Source organism: Spea bombifrons, chromosome 2, assembly GCF_027358695.1.
Source record: "Spea bombifrons isolate aSpeBom1 chromosome 2, aSpeBom1.2.pri, whole genome shotgun sequence".
In the NCBI taxonomy this organism is placed as follows: Eukaryota; Metazoa; Chordata; class Amphibia; order Anura; family Pelobatidae; genus Spea; species Spea bombifrons.
Window position 1 is genome coordinate 123,471,539 of NC_071088.1, and position 24,445 is coordinate 123,495,983.

The window sequence follows — 24,445 nt, forward strand, 5'->3', positions numbered from 1 at the left end:
TCCAGCCTGAGTTTATGACACTATGTTGGACACTTTTTAATGCTTGACTCTGATTTCCTAGTAACGTTATAGCTCATGTAAGCAGATGTACTGTTCTATACTCTTCAATATATTAGCAAAACTGAATAATAAAATGTAAATCAAAGGGTATCTTTCAATTTTTGTTGGTAGATCTAGAGCAGTGGTTCTCAACTCATGGGTCGCAACCCAAAAGTGGACCCTTTCTTCAGTGGGTCGCGGAGGGTCAGGGCCGGAGTGGAGGCATACCGGGAAAATTTCACTTTCCTGGGGCTGCCTTACACATTCTAGCGGCAATCCGCGAGCCGCAGGCTGTCAGGACCGCGGCCGCAATAATCAGGGCCATCAGGCAGCCTCCGGTCCGGCATGTACTTTAGTATTACTCCCCGACCGTAAAGCAAGTCGCTTGATTGCTTTGCAGTCGCTGTCTGCTCCTAGTGGGGGCTGAATAAAGTTTTTCTCTGATTGCTCCTCTTCCTGCTGCAGCCGCGGACAGCCTTTCCACTCCCTCATCTTTTCTGAGGTTATTTTTGGGTCGCGACTTAATGACCAAAGACAAATGTGGGTCCTGAGGATACACGGGTTGAGAACCACCGATCTAGAGGGATGTTTTGGTCATTGTGCTCCCCACTATATAGGGCTGTGTTTGGTCAGCCTTACATGAAATCCAGTCTTTGCAGTCCATACACTAAAATGGGACATTATCTACATAAACATCCTGTTTCAAAGTTTAAAATGAGCTAAATTTTCATTTAATTCCTCTAAAATGCATGTCATAAAACATCTTCCAGAACACTAGACTTGCGCTTTTCAAAAAAAGAAGCCATCCTAAAATCCTTGCATATTATATTTAAAATATCAGCCAGTAAATGATTTTGTTCCTAAAAATTTGCTCTAAAAAAGCAAATCTTACATAGATTCTTATATTTCCTTTCTCTCTTGTGATTCATTAAAATAGACTATATTGTAGAATTTCTAAAAAAAAAAAAAAAAAAAAAAGGGCCCAATAAAACAATACAATGGAGATTACAAAATAGATTTCTCTACAAAGCCAGCTATTGCATCACAACAAGTGGATTTTCCAGTACAAGGGTTCACAGTATTACACAGTGCAAACGGGCCCCTGTTCTAGAATAATTACCGGTGGGTAACATCCTTCGTTCAGTGAAGGAGACAGTCCCATGTGATTGTGCAAAACCAATTTTAAGCACACCCTCTACTTATATCTTCTTTTACCTTTTCTTGAATAATATGTAATCATAAAAACAGAGAGAATAAAAATAAAACATATAAAGGCAACAAATGCTAACAAGTATTTTCTTGTCTGGAAGAAGTGACAGTCTAAGCATGTATCAATCTCCACAGGACATGTTGGAGCAGTCATGTTTACGCTGGGAAATCCATTGTTATTAATGATTTTTCTATACTGTCTCATTGATGGCTTGGCCTCATACTGATTTGCAAGATAGGTGTACAAGCCGTATCCAGGGTCCGTCCTGTCATTAAAGGAATATACAAAATACCCACGAAGATTGACTCCATCAATCAGCGTCGCTGAAAAAGATATAATTGGAAATGGAATGAGTTAACATAATAATAGATCTTATTTACTGCAGACCTTTATTCTTTAGGGATTGCATAGTTAAGCATTTCATGATTACTGTGCCCTGTAACCAATTAAACACAAGTCTCATTAGAATAAATTATTGTAATTTCTTATTAAAACAGGTCTGTCATTTAAATTAAAAAAGTAAAAAAATAAAAAAAAAACACAAAGGTTTACATGAATCATTTGCATGAGAATTGCACTGGCTAGCAGCCGATAAATCATGCTAATGCTAATGGCTGCTGCACCTTTACATCACCCGCAAACACCTTTTCAGCACGTGGCCACGTTTACAGAGCTGGTGGCCTCAGGTGCAGGAGCAGAGTTGGAGGCATTACAAGGCACTGGCCCAACAGGCATGTGCCCGATGGCAAGTCCAGGCCTGATTCGAATAGTTTCTAACATCCTGATTTGATAAGGGCAATCAGATTGGAGTACCAACCGCTCTGCATGGCCAAGTTATGACAGCAACTCCTGTAAATTTTGTGCATAATATGTACTCATCATACCTTGGCACTTCCCAGAATAGACTAGGACTTCTTTCTTCTTCTGGGGGGAGTAGCTTTGTCAAAAGGGCATGCCTAACCAGCTTCAGAGGCTTAGCTGACTATACATTGGGATGGGGTTGAACCCTAAAGTTGTGTTAAGTAGGAGGGGAAGTGGATGAGGAGTAAGTATGACCAATTGCACCTCATTGCTTCTCCCCAGTCTAAAGAAAGTGTCCTGGATACCAAATCTTAAATCTGTCTCTCCTTCAGTGAATTTAAAAAAAAAAAAAAAAAACAAGAAAATGAATATCAGAATCTCACCTTTTAATGCCTCATTAACGTAGTTCTTCATGTAATAGATTCTTAGTTTGTCTTCAACTGGATCCTGACTGTTATCAATACCATTGGCTAATATATAAATTGGGACGTTACCATACTTTGATTTTATCCAGTTCAGAATTTTCCGGAGTCCCCAGGGAACGACGGCGTATTTGTGAGGTGACTGTATCCACGTGCTATCTGTGATAAACTGTACTTTAAGACTGTGGTCATACTTGGCGACGTCTTCCTCCTCCCAATGCACAAGTTCAGTAGTGTAATGGGTGAAAGCGAAAAAGTCATAGGTTCCCTTAATCATTTTCTTTTCATCTTCTGTAAAATAAGGCAAGTGAACTTCAAACAAATCAAGGCTGCTTCCTTTCATCAGCCAGTCTCTCATCAATTTAGGATAATCCCCAGTAAGAAAAATTGGGTCTGCGAGCCGTCCAACCTCAAACTCAAGAATCCTTTGGCTGGTATTTTTATCATTTTCTGAAAAGGGGCAAGCTGGTTCTACCCAATCAGCTTGAAGGGCTATGGATATTTTTCCTTTCTGCGTACTTCTGAACTCTTTGTCATATGCGTGCCAGGCCATTGCATGGGCTTTCAAAAGGTTGTGGCCCGCTGTGTAGGTCAAGTTCCTCATTGAAGGCTCATTCATGGTTACCCACATGCCCACAAAATCGCCAAGTTCCTTAAAACAGAGTCTTGCGTAATCCACAAAGGCATGAATGGTGTGGTAATTCTCCCAGCCACCACTTTTAGCAAGCTTTAAAGGCAAGCCCTGATTTTCTGCAATTGGCTGCCACAGCGCCACAACTGGCGTGATGTTGACTCGTACAAGTTCGCTGACAAAACACTGGTAGTAGTGTAGGAGTTTGTGATTGATTTGAGAGAGATTTCCATGAGGAAGTATGGCAGCCCACATGAGTGAGAAATAAAAATGAGTGACGTGTATTCCACGGAGCATGGATATTTGAAGTCTTATGGAAGCGAAATCAACACAATGCGTTTTTCTCTTTGGTACTTTTACCCCTTCTACTTTTCTAAGGCCTTTAGTTTTATTCATATCCCATACATAGACACTAGGGTCATTGAACTGTGATGGAGTAGTGTCCACCTGCAAAAGAAAATGAAAGATTAGGGATTTGCCATATTTTACAAGGCAAGTTTAATATGGTACAAACTAGTCAGGGCCGCATCAATATGTGGGCAAGCAGCAAGCCAGCAACAGCGGTGTTGCTTTCCCCTACATAATATTCTGCCCCACCATATGCCCCCAACTGAAACTATCTCCCCGCACCAGCCCTCTTCATGTGGGACAGGCAGCTGGACAGGGGACAATGACAGTTCTGACTGAATGTCTCAGCCAATCAGGGGCGACATCTCAACTCTCCTGATTTGAGTTTAGAAGCCTCTCCTGATTGGAGCTCAGGTAAGAAATCCACTATGTGTGTATGTAACTGAGTTTGTCTGTTTGTGTGACTGTGTGTGTAATGTCTGGTCATTGACTGCAATGGCTGTAGCCTATTATATTCTAAATTTATTAAATCAGAAATCAATATGTCCGTCCACCCATTGTACAGCGCTACAGAATATGATGGCGCTATAGAAAACACTAAATAATAATAATATAAAATGTATTTAATATGTATGTGACTGTGCATATGTGAATCAGTTATAGATATGTCCGTGTGTCTCATCCACTGCATGCATGTCCCTGAATGGCAACAATAAAATGTGCAAAAAACTTTTTCAGCTCTTATAATAATAAAATGTTAGCTTTTTTTTACTTCAAACATAAACTAGTAAGTGATTGCCTCTCAGCACGAAACGCTTTAGACAGTTGGAATATTTGAGCCACTATAACCCATGTGCTTGTGATTATGAGTCCTTACTATTTTATGCTTACATTTTATACTCCGAAGAAGAGCTCCTGTTCCTTTTTTTTTTTGCACATTTTGGAGGAGATATGGAGATGGTAATACCCCGTGGTATACAGGAGATGTGTATTATAACATTGGGAAGGACACAGTTTGTCCTTAATAGAAAAAATGTGGCCACCCTACCTCCATCCTGACAGCTCTCTCCAGAGGTGGACTGGACTGGAGGAGCAGGGCCAGTTGATGATCTCCCTCTAAGTTGCCCAAAATAAAGGGAGCATAAAGTCTGTTCATACAGGCCTCTGTTTTACTACTCCCTTGCGCATGCGATGGACCATTGAAACAGAGCACTGCATGAACAGACTATGAGAAAGAGGAAAGGTGGGTTGAAAGGGGAGAGATAGTGAGAAGGAAGCAATAATGAGAAAAATGGATGTGGAAAAGGGAGAGATAAACAAGAGATAAATAGAAAAGGGATGCATGAGTTAAAGATAAAGGAGACAAATGATGAGAGATGGGGAGAAAGGAGAGTGATGGATAGAAAGGAGACAATTAAGAGAAGGGGAAAGATAAAGAGGAGTGGAAGAAATAAGTAATATAGGAGGAGAGACAGAGTAAAATAGGAGGATAAATAAAAATAAATGGGAGAGATGAGATAAAGAAAAAAGAAAGATAATGAGAAAAGGGGAGATCAAAGAAAACACAAACAGGGTGCCACATCCAGAATCCGCCCTGGGTGCCAATGTTTGGGGTTGTGTGTTCTTTAAGACATGCACACAGAACATTATCTGCTCGGGGGGGAAGCAAGACTAAACAAATAAAACAGCTATGTCACCTTGTGTGTATTTGCATGAATACAAATATTACTGTGCTAAAACATAACACAATATTATTTAATAATGGTATGTTTGTGCAACTTTTTAATATGTCACCAGCATAATTACATAATAAAGTTTTTGAGTTTTTTTTTCCAGATGGCTTGGTTCATGCACTATTGATGTTTGACACAGTCATTTTTACCCATTGCCCCATCTTACTTTTAGTGCTTTTTGTGTAATGTTTTGTTCACATTAATTGCATGGGTTTTTTTGCCTTGGTAACAAACTTTTTAAAAACAAACAAAAAAAAAACATGTGACATTGATTTTTAGTATTCTGTATAGTTTATAATAAACACTTAGAGACAGCATATTTTCAGATTTTGCTTTCTTTTTTTCAGGTAATTACATTATTTTAGGGAATGCTATTGCCATACTTCTAGTCTAGATTTTGATATCTGACTATGGCGTATCCTGTTATGCAAAATATAAAATATATTATAACTTTGATTGTATCAAAATAACCTAAAAACAATGATTACTAGTGACTCAAATTGGGAAAGAATGCAAATCTCCATAGAAAAGATACAAAATAACAAATAACAAAACCAACTTTATTAGAAGGAGACTACTAAGGCAAACTCCAAATACAAGCAATAGGTAGGGAGAAATGCAGATGTAATCCCGTAGAGGTCCATACACGTCAAACAGCTAGCTAAACCCTAGTTGACTAATCCTAGGGAGTAAGAGGTCTGCCGAAAAAATCAGAAATGTCTATGCTAACAAAGATCTAACTAGTCCTTAACAAATGGAGGGGAAGCGGCTGCTCAGCTAAGATGTTGGAATGGTACATTATTATTATTATTACTTAAAATGGTGTATGATTTTTCCTTAAATTATTTTTCTAATTCCCGTGATTTAATATCAAAAAAGCATGTCAACCTAACGAATTACCAAAATTGTAGTTAGTATGCAATCTTCCCACGGTTTTATACTGAGGACATTTTTTGTATGTCTGATGATGTTAAGCCAGCTTTGTGTTCCGAGATACCTGTATGGTGTACGCTGACGTCCCCCAGGCAAAGTTGCATGGAAAAGTACCATGTAGTGCCTCATTTTCTGGTAGCGGTGGGAAGCCATTCTTCTTAATAAGTTGCTGATAAAACAATGCTGATGATTTGGGCATAAGTTTCTTGTTATGGCTCATAAAATCCACATAAAACAGTCCACGTCTATTTCTGTATTCTCTGAGCCATTCAAAACCATCCATTAAGGACCAAGCAGTGTATCCAGTAACATTCACCTTATCATACTTAATTGCTAGGAAAAAATAAAAGAAACAACTTTAGGTATTACCAAAATATTAAATATGTTCAAATATCATTTTATAGAGTTTGAAGCTATAGCTCTCATGTCACTTTGTCACTTATATATCAAAGGTTACTATAGAGTAGTTTTGGCAGAGAGGGCACTAAATTATAAGAAGATTAAAAAGATGCCTATTGTCTCCCTTTGGTCTAAGAGGTCCCTGTGTGTTTATGGGAAGGTTTAATATAGATTTCTTATAAACTGATATTTACTAATATTTATATTCTGCAGAGTCCCTCCATACATTTGCAAGGGGGAGATACCATGAAAATCTAAATGGACCATGCAGCTATCAAATGCATTAAAGTGCATTTGATTAATGGAGCCCCCCCCTAAATGAAACGTATAAATGGCTCAAACTAAATTAGATTCAGTAGAAACATCTCAATTAGATATTCATCAATATTGAGGATACCTCTGGCAGGGGAAAGGTGGTGTGTATGAGGCAACAAGGCAGAGTCAGATGTGCATATGGTAGGGCTAGCTCTAAATTGCCTTGAATGTGGCAGGGAGTTGGCATGCCCAGCCACTAGAATGTCTACAACACCAATGGACCCAGAGTTACAACAACTAGTTAGAGAGTATAACAAATGTAACGCTAGAGGGTCTCCATTCAATGTTTGAGCCTATACAATGGTTTATGCAATAAAGATAGGATGTATGGTCAATTGGTACAACCCTCCTTCATTAAGTATTGCTGGCAAAAAATCCATGCCAAGAATACCAGTTCTACACCAGACAAACCATCTGGTATTGTAATTGTGTTAAATGTTGGAAGGCCGTGTGGATCTTATCAAAGAGGCAGAATGTTAAACTCTATTATAGATGCAGAACACTGATAATTGAGTAAAGATGGAAAGTGGCTTACACTCCAGTGTCCCCTGACTCCATTAGAGTACTGATTTACTCACAGCAGTAGGTGACTTGAATACTATGTATTTTCACATAAATACGTATCATACCTTTCAACGTTTCCATGACAAACTTCTTTAGATAATACATATACTTTGCATCCTCCCTTTTAGTAATGGCTGAGAGTAACCAACTATTCTCAACAATAAATATCCGGGGTTTGTTGTACTCCATGTGAATCCAGTAAAGGATCTTCCTCAGGTCTATTGACTCCTTTTGTCGAAATTTCATATCTGGATCTAACAACTGAAAACTTAGATTAGGACCAAATGAAAGAGCAAAAAAGTCAGCTGTGCCTTTATTGAATTGTTTTTCCTCATACGTAAATTCGGGCAAAAGAGAGGAAAGATTGCTCTTCATCGACTGTGGGTAATCGCCATCTAAAAATATAGGTTTGGCAAACCATCCCAAGACAAAATCCAAAGACTTTTGACACTCTCTGATGAAATGTTCTGTCATGTTAATTGGTTTTATCCAATGGGAAGCCAGAGCTATAGACAGCTGTCCACCTTGTACTGAGCGAAAGTGTTTATCATAGAGATGCCATACTGCGGCATGTGCCTGTAGGAACAAAAAAACATTATTATTTAATATGAAATATTATTATTATTATTAGACATTTTAGTTAGAGTATACCAGCAGATTCTGTAGTGCTATTACAACGAAGAGAAAATAAAAAAATATAACAATAACATGAGCAAACATAGAACCTACTGGTAAAGAAGAAGGCCATGCTCTTGCCAGCCTAAATCTGTTAGAAGGTTAAGGGAGATTAAGAAAATGGAGTAATGGTAGATTTCATTATAGTCAAAAAAGAAATAGTGACGTCCATGGGATAAGGATCAAGGTTGGGGAAAGCATATAGTTTCTGTTGAGAATACAAGTTATGAGATATTAAGAAGATACATTGTATACTTTGTGAGTATTTAAAGATTTATTATGAAGCCTTTCAGAGCCAAAGAGTTCCAATTAATGGATACAGAGTGGGTGCTCAATAAGCACCACAGAGAGCCACAAGAGACTAAGAGACTATGGTTAGGTAAATGTTTGTTAAATATCCTTACTTAAAGTCCATGTGATAACATAAGCTTGATATTCAACACTAAGGCTTCAGAGATGTAGTAGCTAGAGACACTTGTGCGGATTCCATTAGATTCACCCTTAAAACTTAAGCCACAGAAAACCCAACAAATGCGTTCCACCAGAAGTGCACAGTGTCTTTTATTTGGAGCTGAGGGGTAGTAATCTTTGTGCCATTGTCTCCAGCAGCATACTATATATCCTGCTTTCCCCTATCCATTGTACCCCAGTCTGTGAAAAGTACACTTCATTATTTTCACCACCGGATGGCAGACATACTTTAGGTTGATGCTGTTTTAGAAAGACAATTTTTGGAGTGATTTCTCTGTGGAAGAGACATACCGGTATTATGTTGCTGTAGATCAAACGTGCACATATCGCATGCACACTGCAGAACCTACCATGAAATATGATTTAAATATTAGACATGATATTGTCTGTTTGCATAGAAGGGCTGGTAAGAGGGGGCAAAACGCTGACTCAGCTGCTCTGTCTTGAGGATTTTGGGTCACGGCAGAAATCTTTTTACGTTGTACATTTTAGAGTAACAGGGCTTTAGGCAGCATTTATGCCATATGGCCGTATCCTTACTGTGCTACTTGTATGCAGCCTATTTTGACAAATATGCAATGGACACGAGCATAAGCATTGTTGCTCTTGCTTAACAAATGTTTTGTGACACTATATTATTGCGTATTTTGCTCTGGCATGGAGTAGTCCCAGCCCTCCCCCGTTTGCTTGGCAGAATTGAAGACATTCAGTGATGTCTGAATCACTGAAGAGGGTAAGATTTGTATTCCAAAACTAGACACAATGATTACAGGTTTATCCAGGGAACAAATAAAGAGGACCTATCATGAGATTCAACTAATGACTTATACAGAGATATACCTGCCAGGTGAAGCACTATGTGCGAAAGAAGTATCATTTCTCTGCTGCAGCTTTCCAAAGTTCTTCTTCCCCCTCATTTGTGTGATGCCAACACTATCATTTATTGCTGTGGGAAACTAGGGACGATCCAAGGTAGGAAGCATGAAGGGCGTAAATATTCCCCTTAGGCTAGGTTTCCATTTGGTTTTTTTTTGCTAAAAACGCCTATAAAAACGCCAATAGCGCCACCTGGCGTTTTTTTTGTGAAAAACGGCTGCAGCGACATGTTAGCTGTAATTCAATAGGAAATCGCAAAATGCAATTTCCACTTGGCGTTTTTCTGTTTGGCGTTTTTTCAGTCCTCTTTGGCGTTTTTCTGCTTTTTTGGGCTCTGTGGCAGTTTTTCAAAATCGCAGCATGTTGACACTCTGGCGTTTTTTGCAAGAAATCTTGGTTTTTTTTCTCCAATAGAAGTCTATGGGAGAGAAAAAACGCCATGAAAAAGCCATGTGGGTTTATTGCCTTGGCGTTTTTTATGGCGTTTTTTCCACAGTTACAATGCAGAGGATGGACCCAGTATCTGTGTGTCCTACGAGCAATAGGCTGAAAACAAACAGTTTCACACAAAACAAAGTCCTGGACTGGTTCATATTGAATTTTACACCATTTGGAACAAACATGCCATTACAAACAAACATACGCGACCGGATCCTGCGTGCCAAAAGCAACAGCAAACAATTTGCACCATCATTTGGGGCCAATCTTCCCAGAAGAGCAGACATTCGAAATAAAGCATGCCTTACAAACCACAGAAAAGAGACAAAAGGGTCTACCAAGTAAATGACATCAGGAGAGGGCAGATACTTGCCATTTATCCTAATCCCTTTTAGCTGGGTGAAACTTCTAACTTGTAAAGGCTGGAAAAACTGCCTAAGGTCAAAAAAAGCAATTTCCACAGAAAGGCTAAAACGCCAGAAAAAACTGCAGAAAAACCGCCAAAACGCAGGTAAATGCAGTGGCAGTTTTCTTGGCAGTTTTCCTGGCGTTTTTCATCAAGAAAAAAACGCCGGACAAAAACCCAAGTGGAAACCTAGCCTTAAAACAGCACTCCAATCACATGCAAAATCTGCCTTATGGGGAAATTCGCTCTGGTGCAAATCATGTTTTGGCCATAGTAGGTGTTGTGCTTTTATAAACATTTTATACACATTTTTACATTTGGGGATCATATTAGGCTGTCTCAGGGGAAATGATTAGAACTGGTCTTGCAACGTTTAAGTGACTCCCATAGGTTTAGCATTACCGTATTTGCTCGATTATAAGACGAGGTTTTTTCCAGAGCAAATGCTCTGAAAAATACCCCTCGTCTTATAATCGGGGTCGTCTTCTAATCAGACCCCAAAAAAATGCTGGCGCCATGCTGCTTACCGGTCGCGAGCAGCGTCTCTTCTGTTAGAAGCAGGGCAGGAAGCTTGCAGCGTCCTCACAGAACTCTATCTCCCCCCTCCCTCCTCTGAGGGCGGGGCCAGAGAAGTTGCTACAGCCGGTCCCCTGCAGAAGTCTTCGAGTGGGAGATCTGCAGTTCAGGTGAGGGGGTGGGGGAGGGTTTTTGAGTATGTGTGAAGTGTGTGTGATTAAGGGAATGAATGAGTATTTAAATGTTTGTGAATGAGTGTGAGTGTGTGTGTGATAGCATGGATGTGTAAGGGGGGTGGGGGTTGTAGCATGGCATATGGAGGCTGTAATCCCACTGCTATCATCCCCAGGTTCCAGCATGTACTGGCTGCCTTGGCTTGATAGGAGTGTGATTGCTGTTAGCAGTTTGATATATATATATATATCAAACTGCTAACAGCAATCACACTCCTATCAAGCCAAGGCAGCCAGTACATGCTGGGTTAAAAGGCATATCATGGGGCTGAGTGGCATATAGGGGGTTAAAATGCATTTCTGGACCTCCAGAAATGCATTTTAACCCCCTATATGCCACTCAGCCCCATGATATGCCTATATACCTCCAGAAATGCTTTATACCCCCCTATATGCCACTCAGCCCCATGATATGCCTTTTAACCCCCTATATGCCAGAGTGGCATACAGGGGTATAAGGCATATCATGGGGCAGAGTGGCAAATAGGGGGGTATAAAGCATTTCTGGGGGCAGAGTGGCATAACTGGGGGGGGCAGGTTGGCAAATAAAAGGAAATTTAAAAAATATATTTTTCTCAATCATAGCTTTTATTAAACATGAAAATAATTTACATTAATTAATATTTACTGGTAAAACTTTTTCCCTATAGGGTAGTCTTATATTCAGGCTTTTTGTTTTTTTCCTAAATTAATATTTTGATTTTGGGGGGTCGTCTTATAATCGGGGTCGTCTTATAATCGAGCAAATACGGTATTTTTTATTATTTGCACTTCATCCACAAAAGTACCAATATCCCAAAAAGCATAATGTTTGTGTATTAATGTCTTTTGCTTTTTGAAGTTCCCCAGTTTTAGAATCTCTTTCTTCCATAAAAATACAATACATCCCCTCTAGATTGTAAACCTGTGAGCAGGGACCTCTTTACCTAATATATCGATGTGTCTGGGTCTGTCAATTCTAGTTTTGTCAAACCCTTTCAATACAAGTACTGCAAGAAGCAACGTGTAACAAGTTGGCATTATATAAAGAAAAGATAATAGTAAATGTAGAGATATTAAGCGGAACGATTTTTAATTTCTGTGAACGCGGAATGTTTAATGGATTTCAAAAAGACAGCAGAACTTGGTTGCCGCCATCAGCAAATCACTGCAACAGAAATTTTGGCACACGCTTTTAATGGGTTAATATTTAGAAGACTCATGGTCAGCTCCTGGAGAAAGTCCCCTTTGTATGGTCATGTGAGTTACTCAAATGTTATGTTGTAACCACAATATCTGTGCAATGTGTCCAATTGTATCTAAAACCACTGAACCATTTTAAACGCAATACGTTTCGTAGACAGTTTTTTATGCCGTCTGCAGGTGACACGTCTGAAGAAACGAGAAAAAGACCTCTGGTAGATTCATTTCTACACCTCCAATACCGTGGGTGAAGCTCAAAACGTAAACTAATCACTTGATAATCCATTTAGGTATAATATTAACTCCATCGTGAATAATGGTGAGTCCAAGATCTGATTCAACTTTCCCCGAAGTACCATGGGCAAAGTACACATTGTACATGATGTTTTTGGTAAAGTGCCATTTTTTTTCCACCTGATTTACAGAAAATAATTCTAGAATTGAGGTACTTTACCTGTCACATAAAGCAGCCTAAAGATAGGTTGACAAACCAATACTTCTAGGTAATTGGTTTAGGAAAGCAGTAACAGACAGGCATTTAGGATTTCAATGATGAATGTCTGGATCACAATTTCTCAAGAAGTTGAAGATAGTGTAGGGCACAGATATAATTTCTGCACTAAACACAAAGATGTGAAGATGCATTCTAAATTTGATCAAAGAGCAATGCAAAGATCTACCTCTTTAGAAAACATCATTTATAAACAAAATGGCTAAATAAACTGGCCATGAGCTACTGAGAGCCTCGTAAAGGCTTTTAATTAAGACCATCTTTCCTCACTTCTGACACTGGGTCTTCCCGGAATATGGCCTTGCATGCTTTATTTTGTTAAAATGTCTCATAGACGGCTGTTGAGTACACAGGTTGCAGGGGCTATGGCTGCTATATATATATAGCCTGCCTGTCCCTGATCAGAATCTGGCAAGGCGAAAAACCTCCAGGGGCGGAAAAACTGTGAATACTTTGATTAATGCCAAATGTAAAAAAAAAAATAATTATACCTTGTTTTGCGGTTTTCAAAGATCAGAATTTGGCAACGCCACCTTGGCTTACGGCTGGCATGAATACTTTTATTATTATCCATGTGTTATGTGTTTTTTTTAATAGGGTTTGAATTTGCTGAGAGATCGTGGGAAAATGGGATATAGTAAAGACCTCACCAAATTACGAGGGGATGAGTCAACAGGTGAAAAGGGCCCTTTGTTGGCACAGCATCCAAAGTCAAGAGTTTATTAACCTACAGTGGTTTTCAGAGTAACTAAAAATTAATCTTAAATGATAAACAATCTTGTTTTTGTTATTTCCCTGCAGCTCCTCTCTATGAAGACAACAGGCCAGCAATTTGTCAATACCCAGAAACATGGTTAGATCTTGCCAACATGGGAAGTGATGCAGAACAAATGATATATATGTGTATGTATATAAATATATATATATATATATATATATATATATGTACCGGCATATATTAGGACCCCATGGTTAGATTTCTATATAAGTGGAGCGACACTGGTCTGAGACCAGCTGATTGAGGTATTTAAATATTTACATTAGGAAAGATAGGCAGACTAGATGGGCTAGATAGCTTATCAACCATCACATTTTATGTTTCTATGTAGCTTTTATGGTGCTTCTGAAAAGACAGATTGGTTAATGATATTTGATCCTATTATTGATGACCGTTAGACTTTTGAAAATGGACCAAAACTATTCAGACACATTTTTTGTTTTGTTTTTGGTCCATACGTTTTCAGACATCAAATTTCCTTTTGTGCCTTTTTGGTTTGGATGAAATATGGAAGGCTTTTTCCGCTTGTAAACAAAATTTGTTGTCACTCACTCTCATTCACTCTCATGCTCTCTCACACTCTCACTCACATTCTCTTATACTCTCACTCTCTTTCATGTTCTCTTCCACTTTCTCAGGCTCTCTTACACTCTCATGCACACTCTCTCTCAAAAGGCACACCCTCTCTATTGGAGGAACAGGGAAAGAGGCTGTCTGCCCGGCTACACCTTTTTGTGGAAGTGCATAAAGAGGTCAGAATGCAGACAGTTTCACAGAAAAATGCTTTCTCTTTCTCCGCATATCCGTATTCATTATTCTGCTTCAATTGTTCCCCTTATAGTGCTTTATACATTATGCAGGGCCAGCTCAGCCCTTTTTGCTGGAGAAACTTGCCAGTGTTGGCCCTTCACAATGAATAGCTAAGTGACAGAGTTGAAACCACAACTCCCTTTAGCAAACAGAGCCTTCTAGTGCAAGAGTGGCAAGTGGCCATATTAGATTGCATGCTCCATGAACCATTTGAGGCATTAGGGCAGTGATCTGTTCTTTAGATTTACTAGGCTTAGAGAAGCCATTATGTAAATATTGGGTTTAAATTTATGGGAAGATGAGATCTGTTGCAAAATGTGGGATAAATAGCATATCTATTAGTCCCCTGCTATGACACAATTCTCCTTTCTTGTTCTCCTCCTTTACCAAGATGATCACCATGCAGGTCCTGGGAAAAGGAACTTAAGATGAGTTCCCCCCATCTGATATTATACAATAGGTTTTCATTTATATATTTTTATTCTCACTACACGGGTTTGATGAGGTGTAAAACATAATAACTGCATATACGGTAATAGAATATAACTGCAGTTTTTTTCCTCCACACCGGAGGATAAAGAACAAATATTTAAAGAACATACATCGATTAGATGGAGAAAGTAAGAGGAGGATGCTAATTATGATTTGACACACACAAATAGTGATTATATAAAACGCCTTGTAGGTACTATATGTTCTGATAAACAGTGATAATGTCCAGAAGCTCTCTCATTTACTTTGATAAGACAAAAAAGGCTAATATATTTGAATCATTTAGCAAAAGATTCTCACCTGCATTTGAAACCAAACTACTTTAATTGAATTACGAATTAAATTTTGGGTCAGAGAATATTATCTATACTGGTTAATCTAAAACAATAGATGGGCCATTGATCTGGTGACATGTGAAACAATTGAGATCGTGGTTACAAAAAAAGACAAAACTCACAATTGAGGAAAAGCATGATAAAAATAAATCCATAAATCAATAAATTCATTTTATTCTCCGAAAAGTAGCCACAAAACCTCAAAGAAGATCACTCTCACCAACTCTACATGAAATATTTCATATTCAAGTACAGGATCGAGTATCTGAGCTTTCAGCACCCAAAGCAATTACACAGAAGAGTTTAACTGGGGCCATGGATAATTTATATGACAAAATGAAAATGGAATTTAAAACAAACACAGCTGAATTTCGATATTATCAGACATTATGGTTCAGCAAGATAAAGAATTCAGAACAACACAAGTTGAAGTTAAATTACTTCAAACACAAAATATCAAAAGGCAAGATATCTGAACTTGAAGAAAGATCTTTTAGAAATAACTTCCATCTCAAAGGAATTTCAGAGGAAATCACCACTGATAAATTATAATTATTTTTTTTTTAATGGAGTTTCTTTCTCAGTATCTGGAGTCCCAATAAATAGGGTCAAAGCCATTTGAATGATTTCAGAGACTCCGAAAACCAAAAAAAAATTGATTTCTCTGTCCCTAGAGATGTAATAGCTGGAATTCACCGCTTGGTGAATGATGCTCTGATATAGAAAGTACGAAACTGTTTTTTTTGGCTAAATAATAATAAAGTTTGTTTTTCAAAGTTTTTTGCTGTACTATATGGGGCCAGCTGAATTTGATATATAGAAATAAAATATTATGATTGGACTGATGGTTTGCTGAGTAAGTAAATATTATCAAAGATAATTTAGAGGGAAATGCTAGTAGGTGTTTTGATGAGTAAAATTTTCTTGGGACTAATTATATGATCTATCATCCCAACAATAAATTGATTAAATAAATAATATTGGTACAATAAATACAGCACCTAGAAAGAAAAATAAATGACACATATTATGTTTTGGGATATTTGAATTGGGATGAATTTATATTTTCATCCATTGATGGTAAACTTAATAACCATTAATAACTATTAATTTATTGATAGACTAGATATATATTACATGATGCATTTACACCTTTCTGTTGCATGTGCAGCATCATTGGCCTAAATTTCATGTTACACTTCATCCTGAATATTGGGACTGGTAGTAAACAAAAATACCTATATAATGGGACTTTTAGGAGGAAAATTCAATGAGACAAAGAATCTCAAAGGTGACGGATTGACCTTAAGGCTAGGGTTCCAGCATCTCATTGTGTCTGACGCTGCATTCCAGTCTTCCTAAGACATGTCAAGGCCCTTGAGGTGATAAAGCAAATGTCTAACCATCCGGTGCGGGACTTACTGTTCTTAACCTTTCTAATGGCCCTTGGTTAACAAGTGTCACAAGAATTACACAAGAATCGTCTATTCGCTTATATCACAAAAATGTTCACTAATCAATTGACACTTTATATGTGACTTTACTCCATTAACACACTTTATGTGCCGCGGTACTCCAATTAAGTTGGATCGCCTGGGGTTGGGACACAATATTTCCTTTGAGGCTAGGCCACTTATCATAGCTTTGATTTAGTTACATTTGAGTGACAACCTTAAGAACCTCCTATACTTTTAAGGATGCAGTTGATGTGTAATTTAATTTTGTAATTCCCCTAGAATGGAAAGCAAGTGGCTAATGAATGCTGTTTGCTAAAGATTTTCTTCTTGAGTAAAGAATTGAGTAAAAAAAATATTGACTTTGATTGTCGGTCAGATTATGGCAAAATGTATCTCTGTCAGTGATAATGTATAAAATTATTAGCACCAAAACAATGATAGAATTTTAATGTAAGAATCCAGTTTTGGAGACTTTTATACATGCCAGTTGAGGGTCAAAAGTAGGAACAAAGAGACTTAAATATTTTTTAAGCATACCTTGTATAAGAGCCAGTACAATACAAAGTGCTATTCTACTGGTAACCTGTACACTGAAGATAATTTGTAGTTTGAAAATTGTGCGGTTTCTATTTTAGGCAACTACATTACATTTTATTTATAAAACATCAGCTGATTCTGTAGCACTAATATAAAGGGCAAATATCAAATTAATAAAAAACACTGGCAATATACAATAGTAACAAAGCATGTTAACACGTACTGTTACAGAAGAAGAAGAAGATGCCCTGTCTGGTGAGCTTACAATCTAATTAATTGAATTAATATGATATTTTCTTACATATTTTATTGAAAATATAAAAAAAAAGAAAAGTTACATCGAGCATCATAGTTGTTGATATTTTGTACATAAAATGTATGTATTTTTTTTTTTTTTAAGTACAGATCATAAAACTGAACATTCCACACTTTCGTTTGGTACAAACTACTTGTCTGAACCTGTCTGATTATTATTATAAAAGAATATGAGAGAAATATTAATCCCCTTAGTGTTGCTGTAATGGAATGTGTTAAAGCTCTGTAATTAAATTTGAATGGCACTAATGGTGCTAAAATATATGTTTTTACAGATTAACAGGGTTAATAAATCAACCAGTCAATCAAACATAAGAATAGTTACTTTGGGGCTAGCATCACTGACATATCTCATTAATGGTTTCCAAAGAAGACTATGCATTGCAGGAGAGCCTTAGTGGGTCATGTTTGGCAAAACAGCCATGTAAGGAATAGATCGTTTGTTACAGTGACAAATCCTGCATTTTAGCAGGGATCAGGCGTTTTTCCTGCATGCTGGCCTGCTTATATCGCAATAGATCAGATAATTTTACCCACCTTTATATACTAAAGCAATATGGCTAATTGGCTATAAAGTATGGCTGGGCACCCAAGTGTGTACCTTAAAGGACTGAGGGTTAAGAAACTGTTTTTTTGTGCTACTCAAAATCTAGGACAAACCTATTTCTGAATATATATATATATATATACAGTATATAATCACATATAATCACTGTAAGTTTTATTTTAACTCCAAAAAAAGTCTTGTTGTGAGATCCTCCCATACTCACCTAGAATATGTTTAATCATTATTTAGTATTTATCTATTTTGTGTAATGGGAACTGTATTTTGCAAATTCATTCCATCATTCTTGCATTTATCTATACAAGTAAATACTGTATGTTTGTCATGGGGCCTGGACTGGCCATCTGGCACACGGTGTAAATGCTGAATGGGCCACTGGTCATCAGCGCTCATACTCACCTGGCAGATTGGGTGGTGCAGTGTGCTGCTGCCACATGCTATATGAGCATAAAAACGTATAATAACTTACTACCTGTCAAATCCAGCTGTCGGCTACGCTTATGTCATTAAGTGGCCACCAGCATTAAAGTCCCAGGGCCTCATTGTTGTCCCCAGTGTGGCCCTGTTTTTCAGAATATGTAATGTATTGCTGTTCTGTACGCTACCTGTAAAACTAGTAGTTTCTCTGTATTCAGTAGTAATAGGGCATCATCATTGATTTGTCAGCAAATATTCGTACATAGCAAGAAACATCCTGCATTTACAGCCTGAAATAACATGTAGTTGAATTAGTTTTTATGTTCCAATGAACTCAAAGCATGTCATAAAATACGACTGTTTGACTCTAGTGAAGGTGTTAACGGTGCTGTTTACCTACTTTGCTGACTTTTGTAACTAGATGCAGAATTAAGGGCACCCTTTCTTAGTGGTGCTAAATATCTAAACCCTTCTCAGAAACAATCCTTTAATTAAATTAAATCTTGTCACCTTCATACTTTCTTTTGGGAACATTTTCTAGGTGACAAAAGCAAGTGTGATAATTTTTTTACCACAGAAACTGAGAAAACTTCTTAAAAGTATATGTTATTGAACCTTTAGAGAAATAAAATGAGCTGCTAAGGTTATTTTACTAAATGTACAAAAGAGCGCAATTAATGTTTTTTTTTTATAACAAGGGAATTTACTTTTAGTATTGATTTCAAAGTTGTCCATTGTCTTAATAGATTTCATTAAAGTCAATGGAACCTACCAGGGCAGACTTACCCAGAGTTCTAATTTTTCTTGGGGGCAGGTTAACTGCATAGGGGGTGGGGCTAGCCATGAATGAGGGTGGGGCTGGGCTAGCCCCAGCCTTTAGTGGGATGGAACTGGTTGAAGAGGGGGTAGGCCTCAGAGACCTGGGGAACCAGAGCTTCACCTGGAGACTTCAGGTCAAACCTGGAGAGTTCCCAGGATTTCAAAGGAGGCAAGTTCTCATTACCTGACATAATTATACACTCAATACCAGTCAATAACAGGTAGTAGCGTTTTTCAAACCTTATTGTAGTGTTTTTATTTGGCATATTGCCAAAAACCTAAACTAATGGTTAGTATATTGCTTATACAAGGAGAGGATCCCGCAATTCCCTTTCTGTTAATGTAAACATGGAACATTTTTTGTCCCTCTATATCATTATAAGGCTGTATAATCCATTGATACATACATGCTAGAACCTTCAGTCAAATCGGGTTTCTTACAGAAGGTCAAAATGAGTTGGCTGCAGTTAAAGTGACACTCCAGCCATCATACGCACTTCAATGCATATGATCGCTAAGTGTCCCCATTAAATATTAATGTAGTCCTTTTTGAAATGCATTGCAAAATTCTGCAGAATCCTTGGAAGGAAATGTATTTGACCGAACACGATCTCTGCGGCCTGTGTCTACATGGTGTACTCACCTGCAGTCAGCTCAAGATGTCTGTTCCATTGGTAAGTGACCATTTTTTTATATAAAGGTTGAAGAAGCCAAATGGAAGTACTTACTGTCAAATTGAACTTGCAGTGTCTAACTTAGCAGTACTCAACTGAACTTGACCCCTTCATGAATAGATGAGCTTCTTTTCAAATGGACTTAATTTTATGGTTTTGAGTTAAGTCAACTTGCCTGTGGGGTTTTCATACGCCTAACACACTGAGGATCTACAACAAACGTATGAGAGCCTAAAATGCAACATAATCTGCCCGCTTTCTAGCACGTTAAATCCTTCTCCAAATACCTTTAACTGTATGTTAGCAAATCGATGATCACCAGGAAGATTCCAGAATGGCACCTAAAGTTGTGGCTAAAGTTGGATGAAACATCAATTGAGAAGTCTTCATGTATGGAGAGATTAGATGGGAAAACATGGGATTAATATGCTGTAAACAGCTTATATATTAAATATTGTAGTTTTAACTTTGGTCAATTTATGGGGCATTTTGTTGCAGGGGGATCAACGGTTCTTTAAATTTATTGTAGTATTGTCTACTGAGATGGCGAATGATGACCTAAAACATAGGACACTTTGATTTATGATTCAGATACCTTTTAATAAATCAAAGTTTGAACATTCTTTTGTGTTGTCACGAGTATAAATGTGAGCAGTTATACCAGCAGCCATTAATCGCATCAGACATCACGTCTACAAAATCAGTCATAGGGAACATTTCATTAAGCTCAGTTTCTGTAACATAATTACGCCAAATAGAAATCATCTTAGTTTTGTGTTGTTCGCTGACAAAAATATATTAATTTTAATATCGACATTATATTTATTATTCCTGGCACCATACACTGGGTATCCAGATGGATTTTCAGGTTCAGGTTGTTATGATTATATTAAGATATATTTAACATGTCCAGTTGGCACGTCACTACTGTACTTTCTTCCAGATCTTCATGGCATATTAAGCATAGCATTATAATAACACGTATACTTAGGGAAACATTTACTGACAGATTTTGCACTATTGTGATACAGAAGGGGAAAAAATTTTTTTTTTCCGCAAAAATAAAAAACTTATATGAATACCATGGCAAGTTCACATACTGTACTTATGCCTGATTTCTAAGGTCTTACGACAGATCTTACGATACCAACTAATTTAAAGGTGCTGCTCCACCTAGATATAACAGTAGTTACACTCTCTATTGTGCTAAGTAAATAAACCAGATCATATGAAAACAGCAAAAACATTTTACAAATGCCTTTTTTTTTGCTGTGGTGTGAAAGGTATGGGCATTCAACGGGACTGGGAATTACGTTTGAAATGCTGAATTCAGTTGCAAAAGTTTTCCTTCCTACTATATTGAGCTGAACTCAGCATCTCACTTTAAACCTGAGAGGGATCTGTGCAGGGTTTATGGTGCCAATCCTTTCAAGTTCATCGGCCAAGTTCAGGAGAAAAGCTGAATTTCCTCGAATAATAAACCCTTGTGAATGTCCATGAGGTCAAATATGAAGAATAAAGTCAAAAGGGAGACAAAATCTTGTCTTCTACTCCATACTTCTCCACTCTTGAGGAGCCAGGCCGGGATTTGGCTTAAGAACAAATTGGCTCCCCCAGATATACATCAAAATATAACCTGCCGCACTAATTTGTTTAAAATGGATATATGTAACAAAGTAGTAGGGCACACTAAGAACAAATGCACTTGAGAGTATACCATACAAAAAACACACGTAACTTACAAGTAGGCTACTAGGGAACATCCGATAAGGTTCAGCAATAAGTCTCAGCAGCATAAATAGTCAAACAGAAATTCAGTGCACAGTAAGAGTATCAAACAGATGTATTTATATCAGGAAATCCAAATGTATTCAACGCACCCCAAGGGTACAATTTTGACCAGGTGTCGATTAGTTATTACCTGGCGCTGTGGGCAGATATCTTTTTTGTCAAATCCATAAAAATAAAACAAATCCATAGACAGAGTAATGTCACTTTATTATTATCACTTAGTGATTTAAATAGCACCATCATATACCACAGTACAATATAATGGGATATTTATAAAATAACCATTAAAAATACTAGTAAGTATTTACTGACACTTTTAAGGACTATTGGCTACCTGGTCAACCCTAATGTCTTCAGAATGACTTTAACTCCTGTACAGTATATGTGTCAGCTGGCTAAAGGGCTTCCCTGCACCCAATTAAAGCAGAACATCATTACCCATGTTGACCTAAATCATTACTCTTCATTGAGTTAAACATCGCTTCTAAATATTGGTTAGGATGAGTTCTGTGCAAATAAAAAGAGATTTATTACAATATTGCCAATTGTCTCTAAGGAGCTCCAGCTCTCCAGAGATATCCATGAGGATGTAACTCTTCTAATGCATCTAAATTTTAGAATGATATAAAAACTGAATGCTACCCTTACAATACACTCCAAATCCTGAAATGATATTTTCATTAAACATTTGTTCTAGACTTGTTTTGTACCTTAAAGGGGAATATTTGTGTAAATGTGGTCATATTATTTGACCCTATCAACACTATAATTTGCCTCTGCAACAAAAATCAATAGGCGATTATTGTTTTTTTCACCTATGGTCAGGTTTTTGGCACAGACAAGAGAATGTGATTAACAGCCTAAGCCCCCAAGGAAAAAGTGGCTGCAATTGTGTTTTTTTGTAATTTTCTTTTAAACACATCACTAAAGCACCTTAATCACAAACAATGCTTATTCTCGTTAGGGTACCCAGTAAATTAATTATATGTAATTAAGTGGATATGTGCATTTATTTCAAAAGAAGCAGCTATTGATTGGGACAGAATGTTTTTAAGCACAGATTGAATATTTAGCGTTTAATTAATTGTGGGAGTCATGGTGACAGCAACCATCAATATGTTTTACATTCTCTGGTCCTGAAAAGGATGAGTGTACAGTCTATATAAACCACACTATTCTAATATCTTTACCCATTTGCTATGTTTCTGCCCCTGGATAGTTTGAATGTGATCTCACCCTGGCATGTCTTGAGATTGCACAGGTGACTTTATAGACAGATCCCTGCCCAAGTTGTCATATGTCTCACCTTTATGAGATTGTGCCCAGCTCGGTATCCAAGCAATTTCTCTCCTCTGATGCCAGGGGGCATACTGCCAGTGGAGTAGCCATGCCAAGCCACCACATAAGGATTGTCAATAGTGATCCAGAACTTTACAAAATGTCCAAAAAGCTTAAAACACTCCTTAGCATAGGCTTCAAAGACGCCCACCATAGAGTCATTGATCCAACCACCATATGTATCTTGCAGCTTCTGGGGCAGATCCCAGTGGTAGAGGGTAACCACGGGCTCTATGCTGAGTTCCTTCAGCCTCCGGATGAGATTCATGTAGTAGTTATATCCTGCTTCATTGGGACCGGCTTCTGTTCCATTTGGGAACAGCCTTGGCCAAGAAATGGAGAACCTGTAATGTGTGACACCCAAGAATTCCAGAGCCGCCGTGTCCCTGAAGACGTTGTTGTAGCTGTCACTGGCCACGTCTCCGGTGGCCCTCGCTTGGTCACTTTTGTGGCAGAAGGTGTCCCAAATGGAAGGTGCTTTGCCATCCTGCTGCCAGCCTCCCTCCACCTGATAAGCGGCTGTCCCCACGGACCACATAAAGTCCGCTGGGAAGGTGTCATAGAGGAACAGGTTATCCTCGGGGAAAGGGAGGCTGTGAAACCTAGCCCACGTATCGTGCGAATTTCCGTGGACAGCACAGATCGCGCAGGTCCAAGCCACCCACAGCAGAAGTGACCGGCCCGTCATAGCGCAGCCTGGCTGGGGTGGGAATCCACGGCAGGTGAATGGCTCTCCCCGCGCCCGGTATATAATACTCCGCAAGGTGCTTGCCACGTTCTGTCGTTCACGTTCGGTGGGAAGCCAATTTATCGCCGGTCCCCTGCGTGAGGTGTGAGCAGCCTCCGGTACTGAGTACTGACGAAGGAGTGGCCATCAATAATTAGCGAGAAGCTCATCCGTGCTCAGCACACCCTCTGCTGCGTGGAGCTGCGTGGGGCTGCGTGACCATGAATGACCACTACACACCATGCATCCCACTGGCGCAGGGACCACCGGCTCGTGGACAGGTGAGATCAGGTACCCCAGTGGATGAATGTAGCTTTAGAGAGACAGGTTTGTTTAGCTTTACCCAGTTCTACATATGGTTGTGTACTTATAAACCAAACTTAAAGGTGCTGTCCCACTGAAATCAAACATGCATTGAGATCATCATGACCTCAGTTAGGGGGGAAATCTTTTTTAGTGTTTTAATAAGATTTGATCACAGAAAGACAACACAGAATTCTTTAAGAATGTGTTCTGTTTCTTTAACAGTTAACAGTTTTGTATAACCCAGAATGAAATATTTTAATTGATTAAATCATTATTTTGGGAAACAATTCTAGAAAGGGTGTTTCGAATGCTACATTTGGTTATAAAGGTTTTACATGTAATTTACCAGAGTAGGTGGAACAGTATCTTTAACATTATCTA

At 38.2% G+C, this 24,445-nt stretch overlaps 1 protein-coding gene across 1 annotated transcript; it reads right to left on the reverse strand.

Annotated features, from left to right (window-relative positions):
• Positions 1-1,007: 1,007 nt before the first annotated feature.
• KL (klotho) lies at positions 1,008-23,905 on the reverse strand. Its single transcript, XM_053456363.1, has 5 exons — positions 23,000-23,905; positions 7,461-7,971; positions 6,182-6,450; positions 2,434-3,550; positions 1,008-1,572 (listed from the first exon to the last, which is right to left on the reverse strand). Exons 1-5 carry the CDS (start codon positions 23,717-23,719, stop codon positions 1,235-1,237), a joined length of 2,955 nt encoding a protein of 984 aa, XP_053312338.1. The 5' UTR covers positions 23,720-23,905; the 3' UTR covers positions 1,008-1,234.
• Between the last annotated feature and the right edge of the window lie 540 nt (positions 23,906-24,445).

Coding starts and splice junctions, on each gene's coding strand:
- KL (XM_053456363.1), bottom strand. CDS start 23,719: ATGACGGGCCGGTCACTTCTGCTGTGGGTGGCTTGGACCTGCGCGATC. Junction 3,551..6,181: donor CGTCAGCGTACACCATACAG/GTATCTCGGAAC, acceptor TTTCTTTTGCAG/GTGGACACTACTCCATCACA. Junction 1,573..2,433: donor CGTTAATGAGGCATTAAAAG/GTGAGATTCTGA, acceptor TATCTTTTTCAG/CGACGCTGATTGATGGAGTC.